Below are 25,477 nucleotides of genomic sequence, written 5' to 3' on the forward strand. Positions count from 1 at the left end.
CTTGCATCATGTGCCTTTGCTAATGCTAAAGTTGACAACAAAAGCAATAAACAGTGTTTTTATTAATTGAGTAAATCAACCAATTTCTATTGTATTCACCATTTTTTAAGTGTCTCTTATAGTAATTTTCAGAAAATGTTTGCCCTGACGAATCAAGTGGAAAATTAAATTTTTTAATTTGTTTGGGAGACGTTTTTATAACAGCTTGCCTAAATATATGAGAAATTGTTTCCGACTAAAGTCCTGGGTCATCAAATGTACATATTTTTATTGTAATCTGTACCTGTCTCTTCACTAAAGTCCTTCGGTCCCAAATCAGCAGCAATTTTTTCATCAACTTCAATATCTTCACTAGAAGCTGGTGACGAAGATGGGTTTAACTTCAGCTCTGGTTAATTTGGTATATCGGAATAATCTCTACTGCAACTGGGAACTGGTTCCATTATTAAAGCTGATGGAGGATCGTGGTGATTTTTGTTAATTTGTTTTGTAAAATGTTGATTAATTCTTGCAGAATTTTTCTCTTGTTCTTCTTCAGGTTTTCTATTTTTTTATCAAATTTTGATAACTGGAAAGTTTCTTTTTCTTTTTTTCCTGGGACATCTGATAAAAAAATTTACAATATTAACAAAAGTACAAGAAATTTAACGATAAAGACTTGTCAATTATAATAAAAATACTTTTACTTTAAATACATGTAAAAAAAAAATAACCTACCTTAGTTGCTGTTCCTGATATTCTTAGTATTGGCCTCCTGCCGCCTGTGTGTCGCACACATTGGACACGTGGACAGTGTGCCTCTACATCCATTTGCATGTAGAGGCACTCATCATAATCTTCACAATCACCTACCCTGTACATTACTCCCACTCTCATTATACCTTTGCTTCGCCCAAATCATATAGACCAAAAGCCCTACTCCCTGTACTAAGGAAAATATATGAAAGACTAATATTTTTTTTTTTTTTTTTTTTTTACGTAAACCCCAAACACAAGAGGTATTAGAACCTATAGTACTTAGTACCGTGCTTGGGTTGGAGGTTCAGAAGACGAAAGAAGATATTTGTTCACATTGGACTTGAACTTCTGTAGACTAATTTTCAGGATATACGTATGAAGGAAGGTTGTTCCAGAAAACGGCACTTGAATGAATAAATGAGGAAGATGAAAAGTTGGTTCTGTGAGTTTGAAGTTGGAAAGTAAATGGATGTTGGCTGAGGGCAGCACGTTTTCGGGCTGTTTTGAAAGAGAGAGCGGGAATTATAGAAGCCAATTCAGAAGAACAGTGCCCGTGGAAATATCTATAGAAGAGGCATGCAACAGAAACAGTATGTCTATGAGACATCAAGTGGAGAGACTCTGTTAGAGATGAATCATTAATTAACCAAACTGCCCTCTTCTGAACAGTGAAATCAAGAACCTGAAAGAGGTTTTGGTGGCACCGCCCCAAATGTGGAAACAATATTCCATGACAGGGCAGATTTCCGATTTGTAAAGAGTGAACAGCTGTTTGGAAGAAAAGTAATGAGCACAGTGAAAGAGAAAACCAAGTTTTTTAGATACAGAGGAAGCAATATTTGTAATGTGCTTGTACCAAGAGAGATTAGAAGTCAGGGTAATCCCCAAAAGAGATATATCATTTTGCCTAGAAATCTGTGTCATCAAAGATAAGCATGAGAGCAGAAGAATCCTTTTTGCGAGATATAAGACAAGACTGAGTTTTAGAAGGATTGAAATCAACTAAGTTGTCCTTGCCCCACTGGAGAATTACCTGAAGATCGGCATTTAAGGTCAGCTCTATCCTTGGCTGAAGTCACAACAGAACCATCTAGTTTTGACAGAGATGGGAGTAGTGATGGGCACAAGTTGTGGCCAGTAGCTTTGGCAAGTGAACAGAATGCTTGGCTACCATTAAGGCAAGAAGCAAGTTTTCCACTCTTAGCCTATTCAAACTCTAGTTTGGACTGATTAATAACTGCTTTACAATTGTTGCGAGCTTTGGTGTAGGCAGAAAATGAAACTGAAGAATTAGAAACAAGTCGATTACGATATGCAACGTTCTTCTCTAGATCAGCCTTAGCACATTTATTGGGAAACCAAGGTTTAGATAAAGGACGAGATTTTAAAGTGGAGTTTGGGATAAAGGAATCCATTCCTGTAAGAATAATTTCACTGACACGATCGGAGCAAACATTGACATCAGAAGTTTTGAAACAGTAATCCGACCAAGGAAAAGAAGAAAAGAAATCTTGCAGGTCATCCCATTTTGCATTCTTGTAATTCCAAACAATACGAGGTTGAGACAACAGATGAATTTGACACACTGAGGTAGAGAGATTTTAAGCCAGAGAAGATCGAAAAGAGGAGGTTCCAAATTACCAAGTCTCTGACAGGGAATATAGGAACACACATATGCACAAGTACCACCTTTGAGGCGAAAGGTATCATACAGCAAATAATTTGGGCAAGTGAGATGAGCAGAAGTTGAATCAACCGATAACTGAGATTCTGTCAGAAAAAGTACATGGGGGTCTGGCAGTCTGCAAGTGGAAGTGGACATCGTTGAGATTAGAATTGAGACCACATATATTTGTGAAATGAATTAGGAAATGTATGGGAGGTTTAGATCTTTTCGCAGATAAGCTTACTCTATTAGTTTGACAATTCATGTTGTATTCAATAGTAAGAAAAAGTGGGTGGGACATGCTGTATGAAGTAATGAAATTTTTGGATATGGCATACACATGGTAAGAACATACCCAGATCCTTGACATAAAGTGGCTTCGACAATGACCCGCAGATTCCTTCAGATTCCCTTCAGTCACTATCTAGCAGAGTAGAGGTAGCAAGATTATACACTAGCTGATCCGGAAGCCTCCTAGAGAATTACCAATAGGTTCAGTCCGGTGTAATAACTAGTGTCCAGCCTGCGAACACCGTTTTAGAGCTGTACCCTTGAAATGTAAGGGAGATTGGATCTTGCCACGATATTCATCATAACCACAAAAGTCATCAATATATAACAGATTAGCTCAATATTACATAGAAGCAGGTTTACATTCCAACAATCAGTACGGTTTTAAGCAGGCAATTCTATGGAGAATGCCATGCACCACCTACTGACAACAGTTAAAAACACAGAGGAAAAATATATGCTGGCAATCTCCATTGACTTTGCTGTGGCATTTGACTCACTCTGGTGGCCTAGTGTCCTTAGGAGACTCCGCCAGGCAAATGCCCCACAAAACCTCTATAAGGTAATAAACAGCTACCTTACAGACAGAAGTGTCTTAGTACACACAAGGTTCCAGGAATTGACACGCCCTGTGAATAAAGGCTGCCCGCAGGGTTCAATCCTTGGTCCTTTCTCCTGGAACATTGTGGAAAGCCTGGCCTTTACAGATGATATGATTTTCCTTGTAAAAGGTAACACGCGAGTGGTTGTAGAGAAAAGATCAAATGATGTCCTCTTGCAGCTGCAGGAGTGGGCACAAATGCACATGCTCAAAATATTGCCTGAAAAAACCAAAAAAATACTTCTAAAAAGCGATTTGGACATAAGAAGACATCCACAAATCAAAATTAACATAACCACTATAAAAATGGTAACAGAACTAAAATATCTTGGAGTGATCTGTTGCAAAATTAACTTTTTACCCCAATTTGATCTACTCGAAGAAAGTGAGAAACTATGCAGGTATGATTGCCGGGATCAGTCGAGCAGACTAGGGACTCAAAAGAAAGACTCTGGCAATCATATACCATGCAATGGTTTCATTTTCTGCCTACACCAAAGTTCGCAACAATTGTAAAGCAGTTATTAATCAGTCCAAACTAGAGTTTGAACAGGCTAAGAGTAGAAAACTTGCTTCTTGCCCTAATGGTAGCCGAGCATTCTGGTCTCTTGCCAAAGCTATTGGCCGCAACTTTTGCCCATCTCTGCTCCCACCTCTGTCCAATCCAAACCAGATGGTTCTGTTGTCACTTCAGCCAAGGATAAAGCTGACCTGCTGGCATCCTATTTTTCTTCCAACTCGTGTATTAATGATCTTGGTAAAACACCTCCCACCATTCCCAACACACTCCATTCATTGCCTCCTGTGGTCTTCCGTCAAAAGGATGTTAGAAGGATTTTGACAAATCTTGATACTAATAAAGCTCCAGGTCCCGATGGTATTTCTCCACTTGTTCTCAAAACCTGTGCTCCTGAACTTACTCCTATTCTTTGCCACCTTTTTTCACTTTCTTATTCCAAAGGTGTTTTTCCTTCTGCTTGGAAATTTGCTCATATCCAGCCAGTTCCTAAAAAGGGTGACAGATCCCTCCCATCCAATTATCGTCCCATTGCAATTACTTCTACTCTTTCTAAAGTAATGGAGAAATCAATTAACTGCCTACTCTTAAACTACCTAGAAACCTTCCGTCTGATCAACGATCGCCAGTATGGATTCCGTCAGTGTTGCTCCACTGGTGATATTCTGGCTTATGTTACCCATTTATGGACTAATTCAATGGAAAGGTTCGGTGAATCACAAGTAGTTGCTCTTGACATCTCAAAGCTTTCGATCGTGTTTGGCATAAAGGTCTTCTAAACAAGCTTCCATCTTATGGTTTGCCAACTGTTTTTAGTAATTGGTTATCCAGTTTTCTCTCTGATCGCTCACTGAAGGTGATGGTAGATGGCTCTCTGTCTTCTAACTTCTCCACTAATGCTGATGTCCCCCAAGGTTCAGTTCTTTCCCCCACTCTTTTCCTCTTGTATATTAATGACCTTCTTCCATTGACTGGAAATCCTATCCATAGTTTTGCCGATGATAGCACATTGAATTCCACTTTCCATTTTGAGAAACCTTGTCCTGCTCAATCAGCTCCAACTTCTTGAAAATCTGCTACCAATTCTTTAAATGCCGATCTTCGGGTAATTCTCCAGTGGGGCAAAGACAACTTAGTTGATTTCAACCCTTCTAAAACTCAGTCTTGTCTTATATCTCGCAAAAAGGATTCTTCTGCTCCTATGCTTATCTTAAGTGACACTCCAATTTCTAGGCAAAATGATATATCTCTTTTGGGGATTACCCTGACTTCTAATCACTCTTGGCACAAGCACATTACAAATATTGCTTCCTCTGCATCTAAAAAACTTGGTTTTCTCTTTTGCTCTCGGCGTTACTTTTCTTCCAAACAGCTGCTCACTCTGTATAAATCGCAAATCCGCCCTGCCATGGAATATTGTGCCCACATCTGGGGTGGTGCCCCCAAAACCTGTCTCAGGCTTCTTGATTCCATTCAGAAGAGGGCAGTTAGGTTAATTAATGATTCATCTCTAACAGAGTCTTTCCACTCGCTGTCTCATAGACGTACTGTTTCTGCTGCATACCTCTTCTACAGATACTTCCATGGGCACTGTTCTTCTGAATTGGTTTCTATAATTCCTGCTCTCTCTTTCAAAACAGTCCAAACATGTGCCGCCACCAGCCAACATCCATTTACTGTCCAACTTCAAACTCACAGAACCAACTTTTCATCTTCCTCGTTTATTCATTCAACTGCCGTTTTCTGGAACAACCTTCCTTCATACGTATTTCCTAAAAATTACAGTCTACAGAAGTTCAAGTCCAATGTGAACAAATACCTTCTTTCGTCTTCTCAACCTCCAACCCAAGCATGGTACTAAGTACTATAGGTTCTAATCCTCTCATGTTTGGGGTTTATATAAAAAAAAAAAGTTCCTACCTGTTATCATCTATGGAGCCGGTGCGTGGTTCACCCGGTTAGCCATAGTAAGAAATAGGAATAAATTAGAACTGATACAAAGGATAATACTACTCACTATTACCAGAGCATGTTGCACAGTAAGCACACTTGCACTACAGTTGCTGACCGGAGCTCTCCCACTTTACCGGGAAGTAGCCAAAAAAGGCTTATATTATAGATTTTAAAAAAATAGATTTAAATTATAGATTTAATTTTAAAAATTCATACCCACAGAATTTCTGGGGATAGGTCTTGATACTACCAACACCTTCAATGATGAAAGAAAAAGAATAGCCACAAAGCTCCATGAACTATGGCAAACAAAGTGGGAGCAGGAAACAAGAGGTCTGGTTACCAAACGGTTTCTGTCACAGGTGTCAATGGTTAGCCAAAAGCCACCTAAATGGTATGCCCTGAACTTTTTACATTTATATTGACAGGTCATGGCTCCCTAAAGGCAAAACTAACCTCCTTCGGGCTGAGTGATGACCCAAACTGCACCTGTGGCAAAAGTGAAGACTGGGCACACATTCCATATGAATGTATAATATATGACATCCCCAGAACAGAGCTAATAGCACAGATTGGTCCCTTCCCAGGGGAGAAGAACATTTGTTCATCATATAAGAGGAAAATTATAAAGCTTTTACATCTTTCACAGAGTATTTAAAATGCGCAGAACAATCCAAACAATGGCAATTCAGCCCCCTAGCAATTAAACAATAATCAACAGTTAAAATTGTCCAAGTTTCCCACCACACCCAGAAGATGACTTAAAAACTGTCAGGATAGCAGTATTCTGCACCCTGACATGACAAAACTCCCCAGGACTACCCTACCATGTGTAGGAACCTGGGGCCCCCACCAAATAAGTAATCATGTAGGGGAGCGAGATGTACAGGCAGCCAGGGAAGCAGATTAGCTGAAAAATATCAGTAAGCTAGTAGCAAAGGGATGCAATGTAGAATGAAAGAAGAATGAATGAATGAGAATGAAAGATAGAATGAAAGAAGAATGAATGAATGAGAATGAAAGATAGAATGAAAGAAGAATGAATGAATGAGAATGAAAGATAGAATGAATGAATGAGAATGAAAGATAGAATGAAAGAAGAATGAATGAATGAGAATGAAAGATAGAATGAAAGAAGAATGAATGAATGAATGAGAATGAAAGACAGAATGAAAGAAGAAGAATGAATGAATGAGAATGAAAGATTGAATGAATGAATGAGAATGAAAGAAGAATGAATGAATGAGAATGAAAGATAGAATAAATAGGCTGGGCACTGAGTGAACTAGGAATTATGGTAAAATTGAATAAATGGCAGTTTCGGTGAAAGAAAGAGTGACATACCATGAGGGAAAGAGAGAGTGAATGGGAATGAGGGGAAGAGCAAATGTAATTGGCCAAAAAGAATACAAAGTTAAAAATAACTTACATTACTTTATATATACTGTACTAACAAACATTTACTAACCACATAAACACTATCACTGCATTCTCCCCTAGCCTGCAAAAAAAAAAAAAAACTTGCGGCTAGGCCTGCACCACAACTGAAGAATAACAGTAAGTTGAGGTGCCCAGAGAGTGCAGTACAGAAAGTAAGAGTCAAATAAATGAGATGAGATCTAGAAGAATGAATAAAAGCATGTGAGAAAAAGAACACAAACCATAAATGCTACAGTTAAGTACACTTACCCTAGTTTTAATTAGTATACAAATTAACACCACACATCATTGCATTCCCTCCTGGTGTGTGTGAGAAAAAGATGAATGAGTGAAAAAAAAAAAAAAAAATATATATATATATATACATATATATATATATATATATAAAAGTTGGAAAAAAAAATTATAAAATAAGAAAAGGTATTAAAAAAAAAAAAAAAATGAAAGTAGACTGAGAATGCAGATTATTAATGAAGTAGTAGTAGTAGTGGCATGTGATGCAAGAAAGCAAGTGTATGAGCTTATGCAGCATCAGCCAAAAAAAAAAAAAAAATACCACACCATTCCCTCCAAATGCCTGTCCAGTTCCTTCCTAAATTTATTCAACCTATCAGCCTCCACAACGACAGATGGAAGTTTGTTCCAGCAATTAACCACCCATTGGCTAAAGGCAAATTTCCGCAACGTCTATTCTACATTTGTCTTTTCTTAATTTGAATTTATGCCCCCTTAGGTTCGTAATCTGAACAAGTGGAAGGATCCCATCAGAATTCAGTGTGCTCAACCCATTCAAGGCCTTATACACCTCAATCAGATCACCATGGAGATGCCTAGTGTCCAGCCACTGCAATTTACAGAACTTAAGCCTCTCTTGGTAAGAGGATCCCTTCATTGCCCTTCTCTGTACACATTCAAGCAAATCTACATCATTCCTAAAATGAGGCCTCCAGACCTGTCCGCAGTACTCAAGGCTTGGCCTGACCATTGCCTTATACGGAGGGACAATCACCTCCTTCTCCCTGATAGCAAAATTCCTATATATCATTGACAAAACCTCGTGACCTGCCCTGACAGCCTGTCTGCATTACTCAGAAAACTTTATATCTGACTGCACAATTATTCCCAGGTCTTTTTCATTTTCTACCACCTTAGTGTTGTACCACACAATTGATATGTTTCCTGGGGTTATGTCTACACATATGCAGTACTTTGCATTTGTCAAGGTTCAACTTCAGTTGCGACTTCTTAACCATTCTGCCCAAATTATCTAGATCCTGTTGCAGTAGCACACTGCCATTACTGTCATTAACAACCCTGCCAACCTTCAACAATTTCTCCTCCACTTTGCTCTCAGTTATTACATTTGAAAACTTTGACACTAAGCCTGATATACTTTCATCAATATCGTTGATAAATATACAAAACAACAGAGGATCCAACACCGAACCCTGTGGGACTCCACTAATAACATTAGTCCAGCACCCATTAATTAGCAGTACCCATTAATTACCACTCTCTGTCTTCTCCCACTCAACCATCCTTTTATCCATTGTAGCAACTTACCCTTAATACCATTCTGCTCCAATTTGTACAATAGTCTTCCATGCGTAACAGTGTCAAAAGTTTTCCTGAAATCCCAATATATGATATCAAAATTATTTTTTGCATCCAGTTCCTTTATAACCATATCATAATATCCTATCAAATTTGTCAGATAAGACTTTCCATTAACAAACCCATGCTGTGTGTGAATTATTGCTGCAGTCTTGTCTAGATGATCCTGCAATGCATCTTTAACCAGTGACTCCATTATTTTACCCGGAACAGAAGTTAAACTAACTGGTCTGTAATTACTCATGTCACCCTTCGATCCCCCTTTGTGAACTGGGGATACATTTGCACATCTCCAGTCCGTGGGAACCTCCCCTGAGTCCAAGGATGCTCTCATAATTATGGCTAAGGGTTTGCTTAGTTGCTTTGCCGCCTCCTTTAATATAACTGGATAGACTCCATCCACCCCAGGTGCCTTTCTTATGTTTAACTTCAACAATTTCTCCTCCACTTTGCTCTCAGTTATTACAAAATCATTAAGCACCCTGCTACAATTTGATAACCTTCTGGCACTTTCAAACCTTAATAACTCCTCATGTGTGAATGTAGATGCAAAATACTCATTCAGTTTGTTTGCTATCTGAGCAGGATCATCAACAGTCGAACATCGATATCAAGTGGACCAATCAGATTCATCTCCTTCCTTTTAGAGTTTATACAGTTGGTCGTCGACTTACGACCGACTTCTGTTCTGACTGACCGGTCGTAAGTCGATCTGGTCGTATGTCGGCCATATATTTATTAACAGTATTTTTTAACCTTTCTAATCTTTTTATCATCTTTATAAATTATTTTTATAATCTTTTAAATTTTTATCATCTTTTATTTTTCATTTTAAATACAGCAATGTTTTTATCTTTTACTTAGCAATACTGTACTAGGCGTAGAAACGAAGGTATCTCTCTCTATGAGCTTAAATTCAAACGTTCTCTACATTTTAATTGGTTTATTATTCGTACTGTTTATAAAAAAAAAAAAAAAAACTACAATCTATAATTATATTGTACATAATGCGAAAAATAATGCTGTGCATAATGTACTGTAAACACTAAAATTAATGTAAAAATTAATAGAAATGAAATTTACAAAATCAATTTTTAATCTTTGCTTGTGCTGGGTTGTGCATCGTCAGGGTCATGTTCTTGGGTTGAGGTAGGAGATGTTTATTTATAGAGACATTATGCAAAGCAAATCTTTTTTTTAAAACGCTTAAACCACCCAGTACTAGCCTGAAAATCTTCAGCGTAATCGTCTCCGGCGCGTGATTTTAAACTCTGAAAAACAAACTTCTAGCCTTTGCTTGCACTGTGTGAAGGCTCATGGGTGTATTTTTTTTGTATTAAATCTTCCATCCACATAAACAACAATTTCTCCATTTCGTGGATGGGTTCCTGTCGTTGTTTGGTTAAAATTGTAGACATAATAGGTGCAGTATCATCGATACCATGGAATGTGATAATTTCAAGTCACGTGCTATCGTATTCACTTTCTTTCCGCTTTCATACTGCTGGATAATTTTCGTTTTACACTCTGAATCAATAGTTTTCCTTGACTTCTTAGCTGACGTATATGTAGATGAAGATATTTTCCTTTTACTAAACATATTATGCATATTTCAGTGGAATTTTAATTAATACACCACACGCAACAGATGCTTAATAGCGACTGGGTGTATGTGAGAGAGAGAGAGAGAGCGACTGAGTGTATGTGCCTGGTGCTGTCCTCAGGCCTCCCGTTATCGACGTGCCTCCTCACCTGGGTTATGGGTGTCCTCAGTAGTGATTTCCTGATTTATTATTAATTTATTCATTATTTATTATATATATTTTTTTGGTGGTCGTAAGTGCGGCCGGTCGTAAGTCGACGACCAAGTGTATAAGTAAATGTGTGTCTCCCCCACCCCTTCGCCTGGTGGATTCCCCACTGCCAGCTAGCATATCCTACCCCTGGAGCAGGATGGGCAGCTTGACCTTCATACCGGATTCGACACTGCTTGGACATGACACCGATGAAGACATTCTGCGGCTTTGCTGCCAACATGCCATTGGCAATCTGAACAGGGTACTCTAACCCGGTTCCCTTTAAAACCTCCATCCCCAGGCAGGGGAGGGAGGAGACGGGTCTCTGCCTACCCCCCATACTTTACCTGGTGGGGCTCATCTCCACTGACCTCTTTAGGGATGCCTACTCTTTCGTCCCTATTCTTCTATCTGTTTCCCCCACAGTCTTCAGTCTCCCCCCTCTCTCACTAAACCGACCAAGTATACTCCTTAATAATGCCTCCAAATTCTAATCAAAGTCTAAATTCTACCGGTTTCATGTAAATCTCTAAGATAACTAACAGTATTATCTTTCATCTAGCGTATAGCCTCACACGTCTAAATTTAATAACATCAAAAATCACACTGCGCAGACATGGGACTGACCTATTAGGCCTTTAACACATCTCTTTAGCATTGAACCCCAACCAGCGATTTCCTAACAGTAATCCCATTAAGCATTAATGTCAAACGCGTAAATTTTTATATTTTTTTTTAGGTCCTAGCCACTGAAATCTAAGGAAACTAGGTGGCAGGACCTGCCAGAGCAATTTATTGTGATACTGGATACACCCAGCTAGCCTCCATGTGGCAAGGTATGGGCAAAGTCAGGCCCCACTAGGGGCCTGGCAGCCAATAAGCTGGACAAACAATGGGTACAACATATCACACTGCACAGACACGGGCCACACACTTTCTGGCTTGACAGTGTACTGTCCTCGATACAGCGAAACGCACACGGAGATGGGAGAAATCCCAGGTGCCGTCTGACACGACATACCTTATATACCTTTGCTTCCAACTATCTCACACCATACACATTCTATACTAGCATGCGAAACTTCTGTATCTGGGAAAGCTTTCGGCATGCTCAGGCTGCTTTTAATAAGAAGCATGACCCCACCACCCCTTCTATCTTCCGTATCCTTCCTAAATATATTATACATACCGTACTGAACCTCATCATCCCCTATCTCCAAGGTGGCATCACATTCCCACAAGCTCTATTATGTCACCATTAACTGTCCTAACTAGCAGTTCGAATACACTCATTTTATTGACGACACTTCTGATATTACTGTATAAACAATTAAGACAAAGTGTTCTTGTATAGTTAACTACCCTGCCACATCTCTTAAAGTTATTTAAGCTCGCTTCCCTGACATTAGCTGCCCACTCATTTGTAACTTTTCTGCCCTCAGAACATCTTGCTAATATGTTTTGTTGCAGTAACAAACGAGAATTCTTGAGGTATGTGAAAACGTTACTTTGACTAATATCAGATAAACACGTATCTATATTACCTTGTCCACCAAACTAGCAGTTTCTCTGAATCTTTAAGGTATCTTCAATATTGGCAAAAACTCTTGTGGCACTTTTGTTTAAATGTATCCCATCTCTACAAAACAGATTCCTTCTACCTACAAGTGCAGGCCAAGCTGATAGAAATCCCCCTCCCCAAAAGCCTTGCAGAGTCCTTTAAGTCTTGAGTTAATTACTGTCTATGAAATTGCTGAAGGAAACTTGTATCTGTGAGATCATGCCATTCTATTTTAACAAAATCTTTAAGAATAAGGCAAGTTTCTGCAAAGTTCATGCTGAAGCTGTTAACAGAGGAACAACATGAACACCACCACCACCAAGTCACTACCAGTTTGTTTGAACATGTTTCTAATGGCCAGACATTTTGAAACGTATCATAACTAGAGATCAAATGTAATTTCATAGGTATGATCCTGAAAAAAAACAGCAATTCTCACTCCTCCTTCCCCCAACCAAAAAAAAGTGCAGAAAGCGCAGCAAAAAAAGGCAACATTGCTAGATATTTTTGATTGTGATAGTATTGTCCACCATGAATATACTGCAGTGGGACAAACAATTAATAAAGAGTTGTACATTTAAGTTGTGAAACCCCTTCATAATGCAGATCAAAAAAAGACCTGAAAGGGGCAAACAACATAGACGGGTTGCTTCATTATAATGCACTATGGCATTTTTTAGCACTTTGTAGAGTTTTTAACTAAGCACAGAATCACTCCAGGCCAGCAATCCCTATTTCACCAGATTCTGCTATGTATGACCTTTTGCCTAGACTGAAAAAAAAAAAAACTTTGAATGAACATCAATTTGATTTATAAAAAATAAAGAGTAACATGGCAACTCAGCTTTAGATGATTTAATAATCTACTTTCTAGAGTGCTTCCAGATAGGGAAAAATCAAAGAGCAAAGAAGGGCACTATTTTGAAGGGATTCCATTACCCACCTTGTAAGTATGCTTACTGTCACTATATCATAGCAGTCCATAATTTTTAAACAGACCTTGTAAAACAATTTTATATTTAATTTAAATTCAAAAAAGAGTTAATCTGATCTCTTCTAGGATCATTTTTTTAAGTTTAAAAACTAGGCACTGAAATATCAACAAATCACATTGAATCTTAAGCATATCATTTTTGTTACAATTGGAACTAAACTGAAAGGAAAGAATTCACTGGATACCTGCGCAATGCGATGCTGTCACCCCTCTCACTAGTGGACAAACCTGGTAATTGGCAAGTGTATAGGTACACTGCATTCACATAGACGGTAATTCGATGTCAGTATGGATAAACATTGTAAGTTAACCAACTTTGAAAGAGGGATAATAGTGGGTGCCGGACGCATGGGTCACTTTATCGCAGAGGTGGTACAGAAATTGCACTATCCCCATTCAGTAGTATCAAGAGTGTATAGGAAATATGCCATTTCCGGAATAACGTCTCATTGTGGGCAGGACGGAGAAAGGTGACGGATGAATGTGGTTGTCGATGTCTGTCTCGCATTGTTTCAACCAACCGACAAGCGACAGTGGCACAAATCACTGCCAACTTCAACAAGGGAGATGCCAAAAATGTCTCTCTCCACCAAGACCATCAGGCGATCATCAGCCACAATAGGTTATGGGAGCTGCCGACCCGCCAGAGCACCACTGCTAACACCACGACACACAACTCTACGACTCAGCTGGGCGAAAGAATATCAGCACTGGACCTTGGATGATTGGAGACCGTTCTCCTGAGTCCCATTTCCAGTGGATTGGAGGATGTGTATCTGGCGGAAATAGCACGAAGCTATGCACCCATCATGTCAACAAGGAACTGTTCAGACAGGTAGATGGACGGTGATGGTCTGGGACATGTTCAACTGGCACATGTTGGGACCTCTGGTACATCTAGTTGCATCTCTGAACAGTCCAGGTTACGTGTCCGTCCTTCCAGACCATCTGCATCCCTTCATGGTCATCATGTGCCCACAGGGCAATGGACTCTTCCAACAGGACAATGTGCCTCTCCCCACAGAGCAGTGGTAACTAGAACATGGTTCAAAGATCATTCCACAGATTTTGCCATCACGGAATGGCCTCGCCATTCACCAGACATGAACCCTGTGGAGCATCTTTGGGATGCTGTTGAAAGGTCCATTTGAGCTTTGGATCCTCCATGCAGGAATGCAATGGAATTATCGACAGCGGAGCAGCAAGCATGGATGAAAATACCTGAGGAACACTTTTGTGACCTAGTGGACTCAATGCCTCACCATGTGACTGCCCTTATCTGTGCAAAAGGTGGACCTACCCATTACTACGTAAGTATCCCATGTCTGTCCACAGTGTATATTCAATTTTTAACTCAAATGATTTCTAAGTCAAGAAAGCAATTTTGTTTTATTTTTAAAAACAAGTACAGTACAGCCAAATTTTAATAAATTCCTCTAATTCAACTTTGAAACAAGTGTGTATATTATTGTAATATTATATTCTAGCAAACCTGAGAAATATTACTGCCATGATAGAGCACATCGTGTATTGCCTGTAAGTTAAAACTTTCTTCTACTTTGGTGTATGGACATGCTACCAGATGAACAGCTGCTATTATCACTAGAAAGAGCTCCATTTCTGATTAGAGGATACAAAAGAAAAGAAAAAAAAAAATTACTTATAGGCACTTTTTTTTATTTGTTCTATAGAGTCTCAAAAACATATATGTGCACACATTTTAGGAAATAAAGAAAGCTAATTACAAGCCTCAAAAACCATTATTGCAGAGTGTTTTGAAGCAATGCTTCATGGTCTGTGATGAACTAAGGCAGCCAGGGGCAGTCTCAGGATTTTCTCTAAAGGGAAGGGCTGAAGCAGTGTTATAGAGAATCATAATCATTATGAAACAGTAAAAAAGTCACATTTTACCACAAGGGGGGCTACAGCTATTTTATCCCCCTTCACTTCTGTGTGCAGATGCTCAAATTGTCTGCCATTTCTTCTAGGCACTGTTCACAGCAGCAAATAACTGAATGACAGACATTCTCCAATGTAATTGCTGGCATTATGTCACATGCTTATTTAATTCCATCCTTTAATTACTGAATTGTGGCTGGTTTTTTACAACACAATACATTCCTCGCATATATCTCCCAAAACTGGGAAATACTTGGCACTTCCTCATCAGCCTATCCACTGGTCTGTGAAAGAATTATCAAGATAAGCCTGACATCACAAGGATAATGTGAGATGCCATAACTTGTCAGTAGAGGCCCACATTATTCCCATAAAACTCAAAAATGGCAGGCACAACGGATACATTATGTGAAATACATACCATCAATAACTGTCCCTTCAAAAAAATATAGTCCAACAATTTCTATGGATGAGACACTAAACCACATCACACCCGTTGATATAGATGAACAGTGCAGTGTTGAGTCAGTTTGGTGTGATATAAGCACTGCGAAAGCAAAAATAAGAGGAGTGTGTTATAGGCCTAATGACTCGAATGAGTACAATGAACAATTGTACACAGAAATAGAGTGGGCTAGTAAATCAGAATGTCTTATAATGGGGGATTTTAACTTCCCAGATATAGACTGGAACTTATGGGTTGGTCACTCACGCACTAGTCAGACTTTTGTGGATTTATTGGATGATTGTTTTCTGCAGCAGCATGTTCGAGAGGCAACCAGAGAAAGTAATACTACTCTTGATCTGGTTATCAGCAGTGATCATTCGTGTATTAAGAATTTGCAGATAAAGGAACCACTAGGTGGCAGTGATCACAGTGTACTGATGTGGGATTTACTTAAAGATATATTTACCATCACGGGTAAAGGAAGGGGGTTTTTGCTTCCGTAAAGGTGACTATAGTGGACTCAGACAGTTTTTAAATTCTTTACAGTGGGACCAACTGATGATGCTACCAACAGCAAATTCTAAGTGGGAAGAATTCAAGAAACTAATAGTGGAAGCTACTAAACGTTTCATACCTATTAAGAAATATTGTTCAAGGTTTAGGCCTAAATGGTTGTCAAATGAACTATTGAGACTCCTGGCAGAGAAGAAAAATGAATGGGATGCAAATAAATTATCAGGCAACACACAGAAGCCTATGATATATATAACCTAGTCTGTAATCAAGTCACAAAGGAGGTTAGGCCGGCGAAGGCAGATTACGAGAAATCCTTGGCAAAGGATGCTACGAAAAATAGCAAGGATGTCTTTACTTATATAAACTCTAAAAGGAAGGGGATGAATCTGATTGGTCCACTTGATATCGATGGTTCAACTGTTGATGATCCTGCCCAGAGAGCAAACTGAATGAGTTTTGCATCTACATTCACACATGAAGAGTTATCTATCCAGTTATATTAAAGGAGGCGGCAAAGGAAATAAGCAAACAATTAGCCATAATTATGAGAGCATGCTTGGACTCAGGAGAGGTCCCCATGGACTGGAGATGTGCAAATGTGTCCCCAGTTCACAAAAGGGGATCGAAGGGTGACACTAGTAATTACAGACTAGTTAGTTTAACTTCTTTTCCGGGTAAAATAATGGAGTCACTGGTTAAAGATGCATTGCAGTATCATCTAGACACCAATGCAGCAATAATTCAGACACAGCATGGGTTTGTTAAGGGAAAGTATTATCTGACAAATTTGATTGGTTATTATGATGTGGTTACAAAGGAACTGGATGCAAAAATAATTTTTATATCATATACTTGGATTTCAAGAAAGCTTTTGACACTGTTCTGCATAGAAGACTACTGTACAAATTGGAGCAGAATGGTATTAAGGGTAAGTTGCTACAATGGATAAAAGGATGGTTGAGTGGGAGAAGGCAGAGGGCGGTAATTAATGGGTGCTGCTCTTTGTGGACTAATGTTATTAGTGGAGTCCCACAGGGTTCGGTGTTGGGTCCACTGTTGTTTTTTTTATATTTATCAATGATATTGATGAAGGTATATCAGGCTTAGTATAGAAGTTTGCAGATGATACAAAGGTTGGCAGGGTTGTTAATGACAGTAATGGCAGTGTGTTACTGCAACAGGATCTAGAAAATTTGGGCAGATGGGCTGAGAAGTGGCAACTGAAGTTTAACATTGAAAAATGCAAAGTACTGCATATGGGTTGAAGTAACCCCAGAGAAACATACCAACTGTGTGGTATTACACTTAAGGAGGTAGAAAATGAAAAATACCTGGGAGTAATTGTGCAGTCAGATATGAAGTTTTCTGAGCAATGCTACAGAAATTTTGTTAGCAGGGAAAAGGACGTGATTGTCCCTCTGTATAAGGCAATGGTCAGGCCAAGCATTGAGTACTGCGTGCAGGTCTGGAGGCCTCATTTTAGGAAGGATGTAGATTTGCTTGAGTGTGTACAGAGAAGGGCAACAAGATTGGTAAGGGGGAATGAAGGGATCCTCTTACCAGGATAGGCTTAAGTTCTGCAAAATGCAGCAGCTGGAGACTAGGCACCTCCAAGGTGATCTGATTGAGGTGTATAAGGCCTTGAATGAGTTGAGCACGCTGAATTCTGTTGGGATTCTTCCACTTGTTCAGATTACGAACCTAAGAGGGCAAAAATTAAAGTTGAGGAAGGACAGATGTAGAATAGATGTGTGGAAATTTGCCTTTAGCCAGCGGGTGTTTAATTGCTGGAACAAACTTCGATCTGTTGTTGTGGAAGTTGATAGGTTAAATAAATTTAAGGAGGAACTGGACAAATATTTAGAGGGGATTGTTTTGTAATTTTTTTTTTTTTTTGGCTGATGCTGCATATGCTCATACGCTTGCTTTCTTGCATCACATGCTGCTACTACTACTACACCAGATATTACATGACTGAATCAATTGGGAACCAACATACACACAATTATGTCAGCTCAATATATCAGAGAGCCTTAATGTCATCTGACTGAACAATCAGGATCATCCTCATTCGTATTGTGTAGAAAACCTCAGCATGTAAGTTTCCACTTGGCTTTTTAAGAATGTGTTGCACACGTAAATCTACTGATCCAACTCACAAGCTTGTCTTACAGATTTATGCGCTGATCATGCAAATCACCACAAACAATGTCGGAATTTTCTTCACCTACTGCGAGGGTTGGGAGAGACATACCATATGTCTCAAATTTATCACATCCCTCTGTATTTGTTTTAGGGCAAATCCATGTCTCCACTATCTTTGAACATTATGTTCATTCTCAGATTTTCTGTACCTCTTAAAAAAACTGCTTTGCATTGTTCAAATGTCATGCTGCTATGTTATTTATGCATTGCTTTATATATAGGTATTATTTCCATTTCCAAATTTTTCAATGACTAACTTTTACCAGCAAAACATTCTAATTGAAGATGAAAAAATTTTGCTCAACTACAAACATGTGATTAAATATTTGTACATAATTTTTCTGAAATGCTCTATATAATCAGCCTCTAAAATATTTTGATATCGCGGTAAATCTGAAAATAGAATTATAACCAAATATAAGTCTCAATATATTTTGTTATTTTCGTGGTTTTTTAAGCATGTTTACTACTTTGACCATAGGGTAAAAAGTTGCATGTATGTTTTTTTTTTATTTTTTTGCTATAATTTATATATCAAATCAGCACCTAAAGCCACACTGTGCTAGGTATATTATGTCTGTGCAAGTGTGAGTTCAAGGACTGATTTGCATCCACAATATTGTTGGTCATCTCTTCAATGTGGTGCTGCCTACCTAGACCATAAGAGATGAAAATCCAGTTGTGAAATATTTGTAAAATACAAAAGATGCCAAAAAAGTGTATTTGTCAAATGAAGCATTAATAGCCCTTAAAGTCTCATACCATAAAAATTTAACAGACATGTATATATTCATGGGGGAAGGGGATTCACAGACTAAAAGATTAACAATAGCCACAGGCAGAGGCGAAAGTGATTCTTGCACTATTTCTATTGTAATGTGCAGCAGTCTAGAGAGCACGTTTCTGGGGATTTCAAAAACTGCTGGGAGTCATCATGGAACAAGTAAATACATAGACTGTGTTAGAGTAACTAAAAGTAAGAACAAGTGCACGTATACTTGCATGTACACCAATGCTAGAAGTATAGTAAATAAATTTGAAATGCTGATCAAGACATCAAAGGCAGGTATTGTTGGGATATCAGAGACATGGAGTCAAACAGATATAAGCAGTGCATAATTGGAATTTGGGGAGTACAATGTGTACAGAAAGGATATACAGCGTAGGAAGGGAGGAGGGGTTATGCTGTTAGTTAAGAAACAAAATCTACGGAAGTGCATCCAGTTGACATGGGTGGACAGTGCAACGTTGAGTTTCTTTGGTGTGATATACAAATTGGGAAAGGGAAAATGGGAGTACTATAGACCTAATGACTGATGAGTACAACAAACACTTGTGCAGAGAAAGAGAGTGGGCCAGTAAATTAGAATGTCTTCTAATGTGGGATTTTAACTATCCAGATATTGACTGGAACTTGTGAGTTTGGCACTCACACGCTAGCAAGACTTTTGTGGATTTATTGGAGGATTGAGTGGCAATCAGAAAGAGTAATACTCTTGATCTGATTATCAGCAGTGAATATTCATGCATTAAGAATTTGCAGATAAAGGAACCACTAGGTAACACTGATCACAGTGTACATGAGATTTACTTAAAAATGTAACTACCATCATGGGTAAAGGGAATGGTTTATGTTTTCGTAAAGGACAGTTTTTAAATTCTATAGTGTGATCAACTGATGATGTTACCAATGGTGAATTCTAAATGGAAAGCTTTCAGGGACAATCTTGGAGGCTGTTAAGCTTTCCATACCAACTAAGAAATACTGTTCGGGGTTCAGGCCTAAATGGATGTCAGATGAATTAATGACGCTCATGGCAGAGAAGAAAAATGCATGGGATGCAAATAAATTATCAGGTGACACAGAAGCCTATGGCAGATATAAGCTTGTCTGTAATCAAGTCAAATGAGGTTAGGCAGATTACGAGAAATCTTTGGCTAAGGAAGCAAAGAGTCCTTTATTTATGTAAAATCTAGAAGGAATATGATGAATCAGATTGAGCCACTTAACATAGATGGTTCGACTATTGATAATCCTGCTCAAGTAGCTGATAAACTGAATGAGTATTTTGCATCTACATTCACGGGGAGTTAGTCAAGGAGGGGAACGACAGAAGTTTATCAAACTGTAACAGGAAACTAAGTGGTTTTGTAATAACTGAGAGCAAAGTGGAGGAGAAATTGTTGAAGTTAAACGTAAAAAAGGCACCTGGAATCTTTACTTATGCAAACTCTAGAAGGAAGGAGATGAATCCAATTGGTCCACTTGATATTGATGGGTCAACTGTTGATGATCCTGCTCAGATAGCTAACAAACTAAATGAATATTTTGCATTGACACTCACACATGAGGAGTTATTCAGCAAGGGGAATGCCAGAGGTGAATTCAACTCTGGCAGTAAGCTAGAGAATCTTGTAATAACTGAGAGTAAAGTGGAGGAGAAATTGTTGAAGATAAATACAAGAAAGGCACCTGGGGTGGATGGGATCTATCCAGTTATATTAAAGGCGGCAGCAAAGGAAGTAAGCAAACCCTTAGCCATAATTATGAGAGCTTCCTTGGACTCAGGGGAAGTACCCATGGACTGGAGATGTGCAAATGCGACCCCAATTCACAAAATTTCGCTCATTTTATTGACGACACTTCTAACGTTACTGTATAAACAATTAAGATTTACTGTTCTTGTATATTTAACAACCCTAACACAACCCTTGAAGTTTTTTAGGCTCTCTTCCCTGATATTAGCTACCCACTCACATGAAACGTCTTTGCCCCCAGAACATCTAGGTAATACGTCCAGTTGGGGTAACAGATAAGAACTTGCTAGTGTGTGAGTGACCAACCCACAAATTCCAGTCAATATCGGGGAAATTAAAATCTCCCATTATAAGACTCTCTGATTTACTGGCCCACTCTTTTTATTTCTCTGTACAGTTTCTTATTATACTCATCAGTCGTTATGCCTATAGCACACTCCTACTCTCAGTTTTGATCTCCCAATGCTTATGTTACACCAAACTGACTCAACACTGCACTGTCCAGCGATGTCGACTGGCTTCACTTCTTTGGATTTTAAGTGTTTCTGAACTAATAGCATAACCCCTCCTCCCTTCCTATCCAGTCTGTACTTCCGGTACACACTGTACTCTCCAAATTCCAGTTTTGCATTCTTTATATCTGTGTGGCACCACATCTCTGATATCCCAACAATATCTGCCTTTGATGTTTTGAGCAATACCTCAAATTCATCAAATTTATTTACCAAACTCCTGGCATTCGTTTACACGCAAGTATACATGCACCTGTTACTATTCTTAGCTACCCTAACACAACCCATGTGTTTACTTGTACCGCAATGACCCCCAGCAGTCTCTGAAATATCCTACATCTTGTTTTCCAGGTTGCTGCTCATTCCAATAAAAGCAGTGCAAGAATCACTTTCACCTCTGCCAGTGGCTACTGTTAATCTATTAGTCCTTATATCCCCCCAAGCTAGCATTTTTCCAACCCACCTAACACTGCCTCGATAGCATCAGCAAATATTCTCGCGCCCTTTCTATTTAAGTGTATCCCATCCCTATAGAAGCAGTCTCTCCTGTTAACAAGTACAGACCAGGCGGAAAAAAATTCTACCCCTTGAGCCTTGCACAATCTTTCCAGGGCCGAAAGGTTGGTCTAGCAATCTTTGGACACAACGGTGGATGTGGGGTGGCACACCATCTTGCACAAATATGGTATCCTGAAGGCACCCACATTGTTGCAGCTCTGGTATTGCAAAATTTGGCAACATCACTGTCCGGTGATGGAACAGGTGCAGGGTCCCGTCAGTGTTACCCTGTTCAAAAAAATATGGCCCAATCATGAGTGTTGCCGTAAATCCACACCACACTGTCACTTTTGGAGAATGACACGGGACCTCTTGGATAACTTGAGGGTTTTCTGTTGCCCAAATGCAACAGTTGTGTGTATTCACTTGTTCATTTAAGCAGAAGTTGGCTTCATCATTCCATAGGATGTTCCATGGCCGAGTAACATCCACTGCCATTCTTGCCAGAAACTGAAGTGCATATGTGAAAATGAATATCTGCATCACCATGCTTTCGCTGCTGTAGCATGTGCATCTTGTAAGGATAGTACTGCAACACCTGACGCATTACTAGCCTTACAGTGGAATATGGCATGTCCACTTCACGAGAAACAACTGGCACACTTGTGCTACCACATGGTGATTGACTTGATAAATCCATGATAGTCATAGACACATCTTCAACACAAGAGGCGTCCACTCATTTTCGACCTCTACCTGGTTGAATACCAAGATGTCCTGTCCCTTCAAATTTCGCAATCATTTTGCAGACAGCACAAACAGTCATAGTTCCATGCCTTAGCACTTCTGATGCCAGAACTCTCTGATAGCTGCATTGTTGCTGTTCTGACAGTACAGCTTCACTAATAGTGCCTTTTCCTGCAACGTTGTTGGCATTGCTGCTGTAGTGCAGGCAAACATCTACTTTATGATTTTGAAGAGACTGCTTTGCTTTTATACAGTACAGTAGCGCTGTGGCAATAACTTACGATTATGCAAATAACATAAGTTATTTGCATAATCGTAACTAAGATAGTTATGTGCCATACCGTGACAAATTTTGTAATTAATTTTTTTTTCCAATGGATGGTGGGTGAATTCCTTGTTGTGCCCGTTGTCTGAGTTTCTCTTCGGTGTGAGCCTTGGAGCTCGCTCCGGAGCCCTCTGCATAGGAGTGCTTTGGTTTTGACAACCCTGTATGTATATATATATATATTTTTTTTTTTTTTTTTTTATTTAGTTTAAGGAAAATCTCTAGCAGAAATGTAGAAAAGTTACCAGTTTTTTCATATACACTGGTATTATTCCTATTGATGTCTTGTTCTTGTTTAGATTTATGACTTATTGTGCTTCTAATATGTAGTTATAAAGTGATGCCATGTTTTTTTTGACTTGGTTTAATTTGATTTAATCTAGTATTAGACTAGAATTTAGTAGAAGTAGACAGTGAAATAGAATTTTGAAATCTCAGAATGTTATGGTTACATAAAGGCCTGAGATAACAGGCTCATGTTGAAGATGTTTTATTACTGTAGTTCATATATAAATCTCCATTTTTAACTGTCTTTTATACTTCAGGTGCTTGTAAAAAGTAGTGGTATCTTTCAAAAAAAAAAAAAAAAAAAACAGTTGCATTTGCATTTCTGTGTCTTAAAAAATATATATATTTTTTTTATCTATATAGTCACTTAGTCACTCTGATCCTGTATTTTTATTTTATTAACAGACATTGCCATGATGCAGAGCATCTTAATCCAGCCTTTTTTCTTTTAGGATGTCAAGAACAGAAACTGAAAAATTTTATAACTGCACTTTTGATTATTAAAAACCTAAATAAATTAACTCTGCACAGATTTCAATGAAATTTTTTGACACAAGTGTCATGCAGGGATAGATTTCTATCCAAAAATTTAAATGTAACTGTTTAGATGTTTTTGAATATTTTTCATTAACTAATTTTTTCTAGGTATCTACCGATACTCCAAAACTAAAATGTCATATGATTAACATTAATACACTTAACACTTAGTTACCGTACATCCGACAATACGTATATTCCATATTGATATATGTACATATATTGGGCAGTGAGAGAAAAAAGGAAAGGAAAGTGGAGCAGAAATTGTTGAAGGTGGACATAAAAAAGGCACTTGGGGTTGATGGAATATATCTAATTATTTTAAGGGAGACAGCAAAGGAGGCAAGAAAACCCATAGCCTTAATTATGAGAGCATCTTTGGATTATATGGTAGAGTGGATTTGTGATTCGTATAGAGTGAATATTTGTTTGGAAGCAAAGTAACGTAGAGAATGAAAGAGAAAACCCAATTTTTTAGATTCAGAGGCAGCAATATTTGTGATGTACTTATGCCAAGAAAGATTAGAAGTCAGAATAATCCTTAATAGAGATATGTGATCTTGTCTAGAATTCTGAGTGTCATTGAGGATAAGCATAGGGACAAAAGAATTCTTTTTGCAAGATATAAGACTGGCCTGAGTTACGGAAGGATTGAAATTAACTAAGTTATCTTTGCCCCACTGGAGGATTATCTGGAGATCAGCATTTAAGGAATTGGTATTCAAGAAGTCGAAACTGTTTGAGCAAGACAAGGTTTCTCAAACTGGAAGGTTTCTTTGTTATTTGGTTTTTAGGAGCATTAGCCACTAAGGCCATACTGCTCCGGGGATCTGAGGTGGTCATTCCCTGACCTTTCTGCATCCTCCGTATTTGGTGGGCACAGGCTCGAACCCCGGTCTAATCAAGAAGCATGTGCTATCATCAGCAAAACTCTGGATAGGATTTCTGAACAATGGAAAAAGGTCATTAATATACAAGAGGAAAAGAGTAGGAGAAAGAACTCAATCTTGCCCCACTTTTTAGGAACTGGCTGGATATGAGCAAATTTCCAAGCAGAAGGGTGACACAGGTTTTGAAAAAAAAAGGAGAAATACCAACAGGACCTGGCATTTTTTTGGCATCAAGACTATCCAAAATTCTTCTCACATCCTTGATGGAAGACCAGAGTTGACACTGAATGGAGTGTACTGGGAATGGTAGGAGGGGTTTACCAAGGTCATCAGTACACAAGTTAGAAGAAAAGTAGGATGCTAGCAGGTCAGCTTTATGTTTGGCTGAAGTGACAAAAGAACCATCTGGTTTTGCAGAAAAAATGCATTAGTGGAGAAGTTAGAAGACAGAGAACCATTTACCATCACCCTTGTAAGCGGTCACAGAGAAAACTGGATACCCAATTACAAAAAGCAGTTGGCAAACTATAAGATGAAAGCTTATTTAGAAGACCTGTATGCCAAACATGATTGAAAGCCTTTGAAAAGTCAAGAGCAACTGCTTGAGTTTCACCAAATTTTCCATTGAATTTGACCATAGATGTGTAACATAAGCCAGAACATCACTAGTGGATCGACACTTATGGAATCCATACTAGCAATCATTGATCAGATGAAAGATTTCTAGATAGTTTTAAGATTTGACAGTTAGTAGAGTTCTCCATTAGTTTAGAAAGAAAATTTCTAGATAGTTTAAGAGTTCCCAGTTAATAGATTTCACCATTAGTTTAGAAAGTAGGTTTATAGATAGTTTAAGAGTTGGTGATTAATAGATTCCTCCATTGCTTTAGAAAGAGGAGAAGT

At 38.6% G+C, this 25,477-nt stretch overlaps 1 protein-coding gene across 5 annotated transcripts in view; it reads right to left on the reverse strand.

The window, feature by feature from the left end:
* Alg12 (Alg12 alpha-1,6-mannosyltransferase) overlaps positions 1-25,477 on the reverse strand; it is a 295,448-nt gene that overhangs the window by 260,627 nt on the left and 9,344 nt on the right. For 4 of the 5 annotated variants that reach the window (XM_090371645.1, XM_090371647.1, XM_090371643.1 and 1 more), the window contains exon 2: positions 14,664-14,791. In XM_090371645.1, the coding sequence (XP_090227771.1) occupies positions 14,664-14,789 (126 nt within the window). In that variant the 5' untranslated portion in view covers positions 14,790-14,791. Of the gene's footprint in view, positions 1-283; positions 582-14,663; positions 14,792-25,477 lie in introns of those variants that run through there. The other variant, XM_090371646.1, reaches the window with a different exon arrangement.

The sequence above is a fragment of the Mastigoproctus giganteus genome, chromosome 4 (genome assembly GCF_048544385.1).
Source record: "Mastigoproctus giganteus isolate SK-2022 chromosome 4, ASM4854438v1, whole genome shotgun sequence".
NCBI lineage: Eukaryota > Metazoa > Arthropoda > Arachnida > Uropygi > Thelyphonidae > Mastigoproctus > Mastigoproctus giganteus.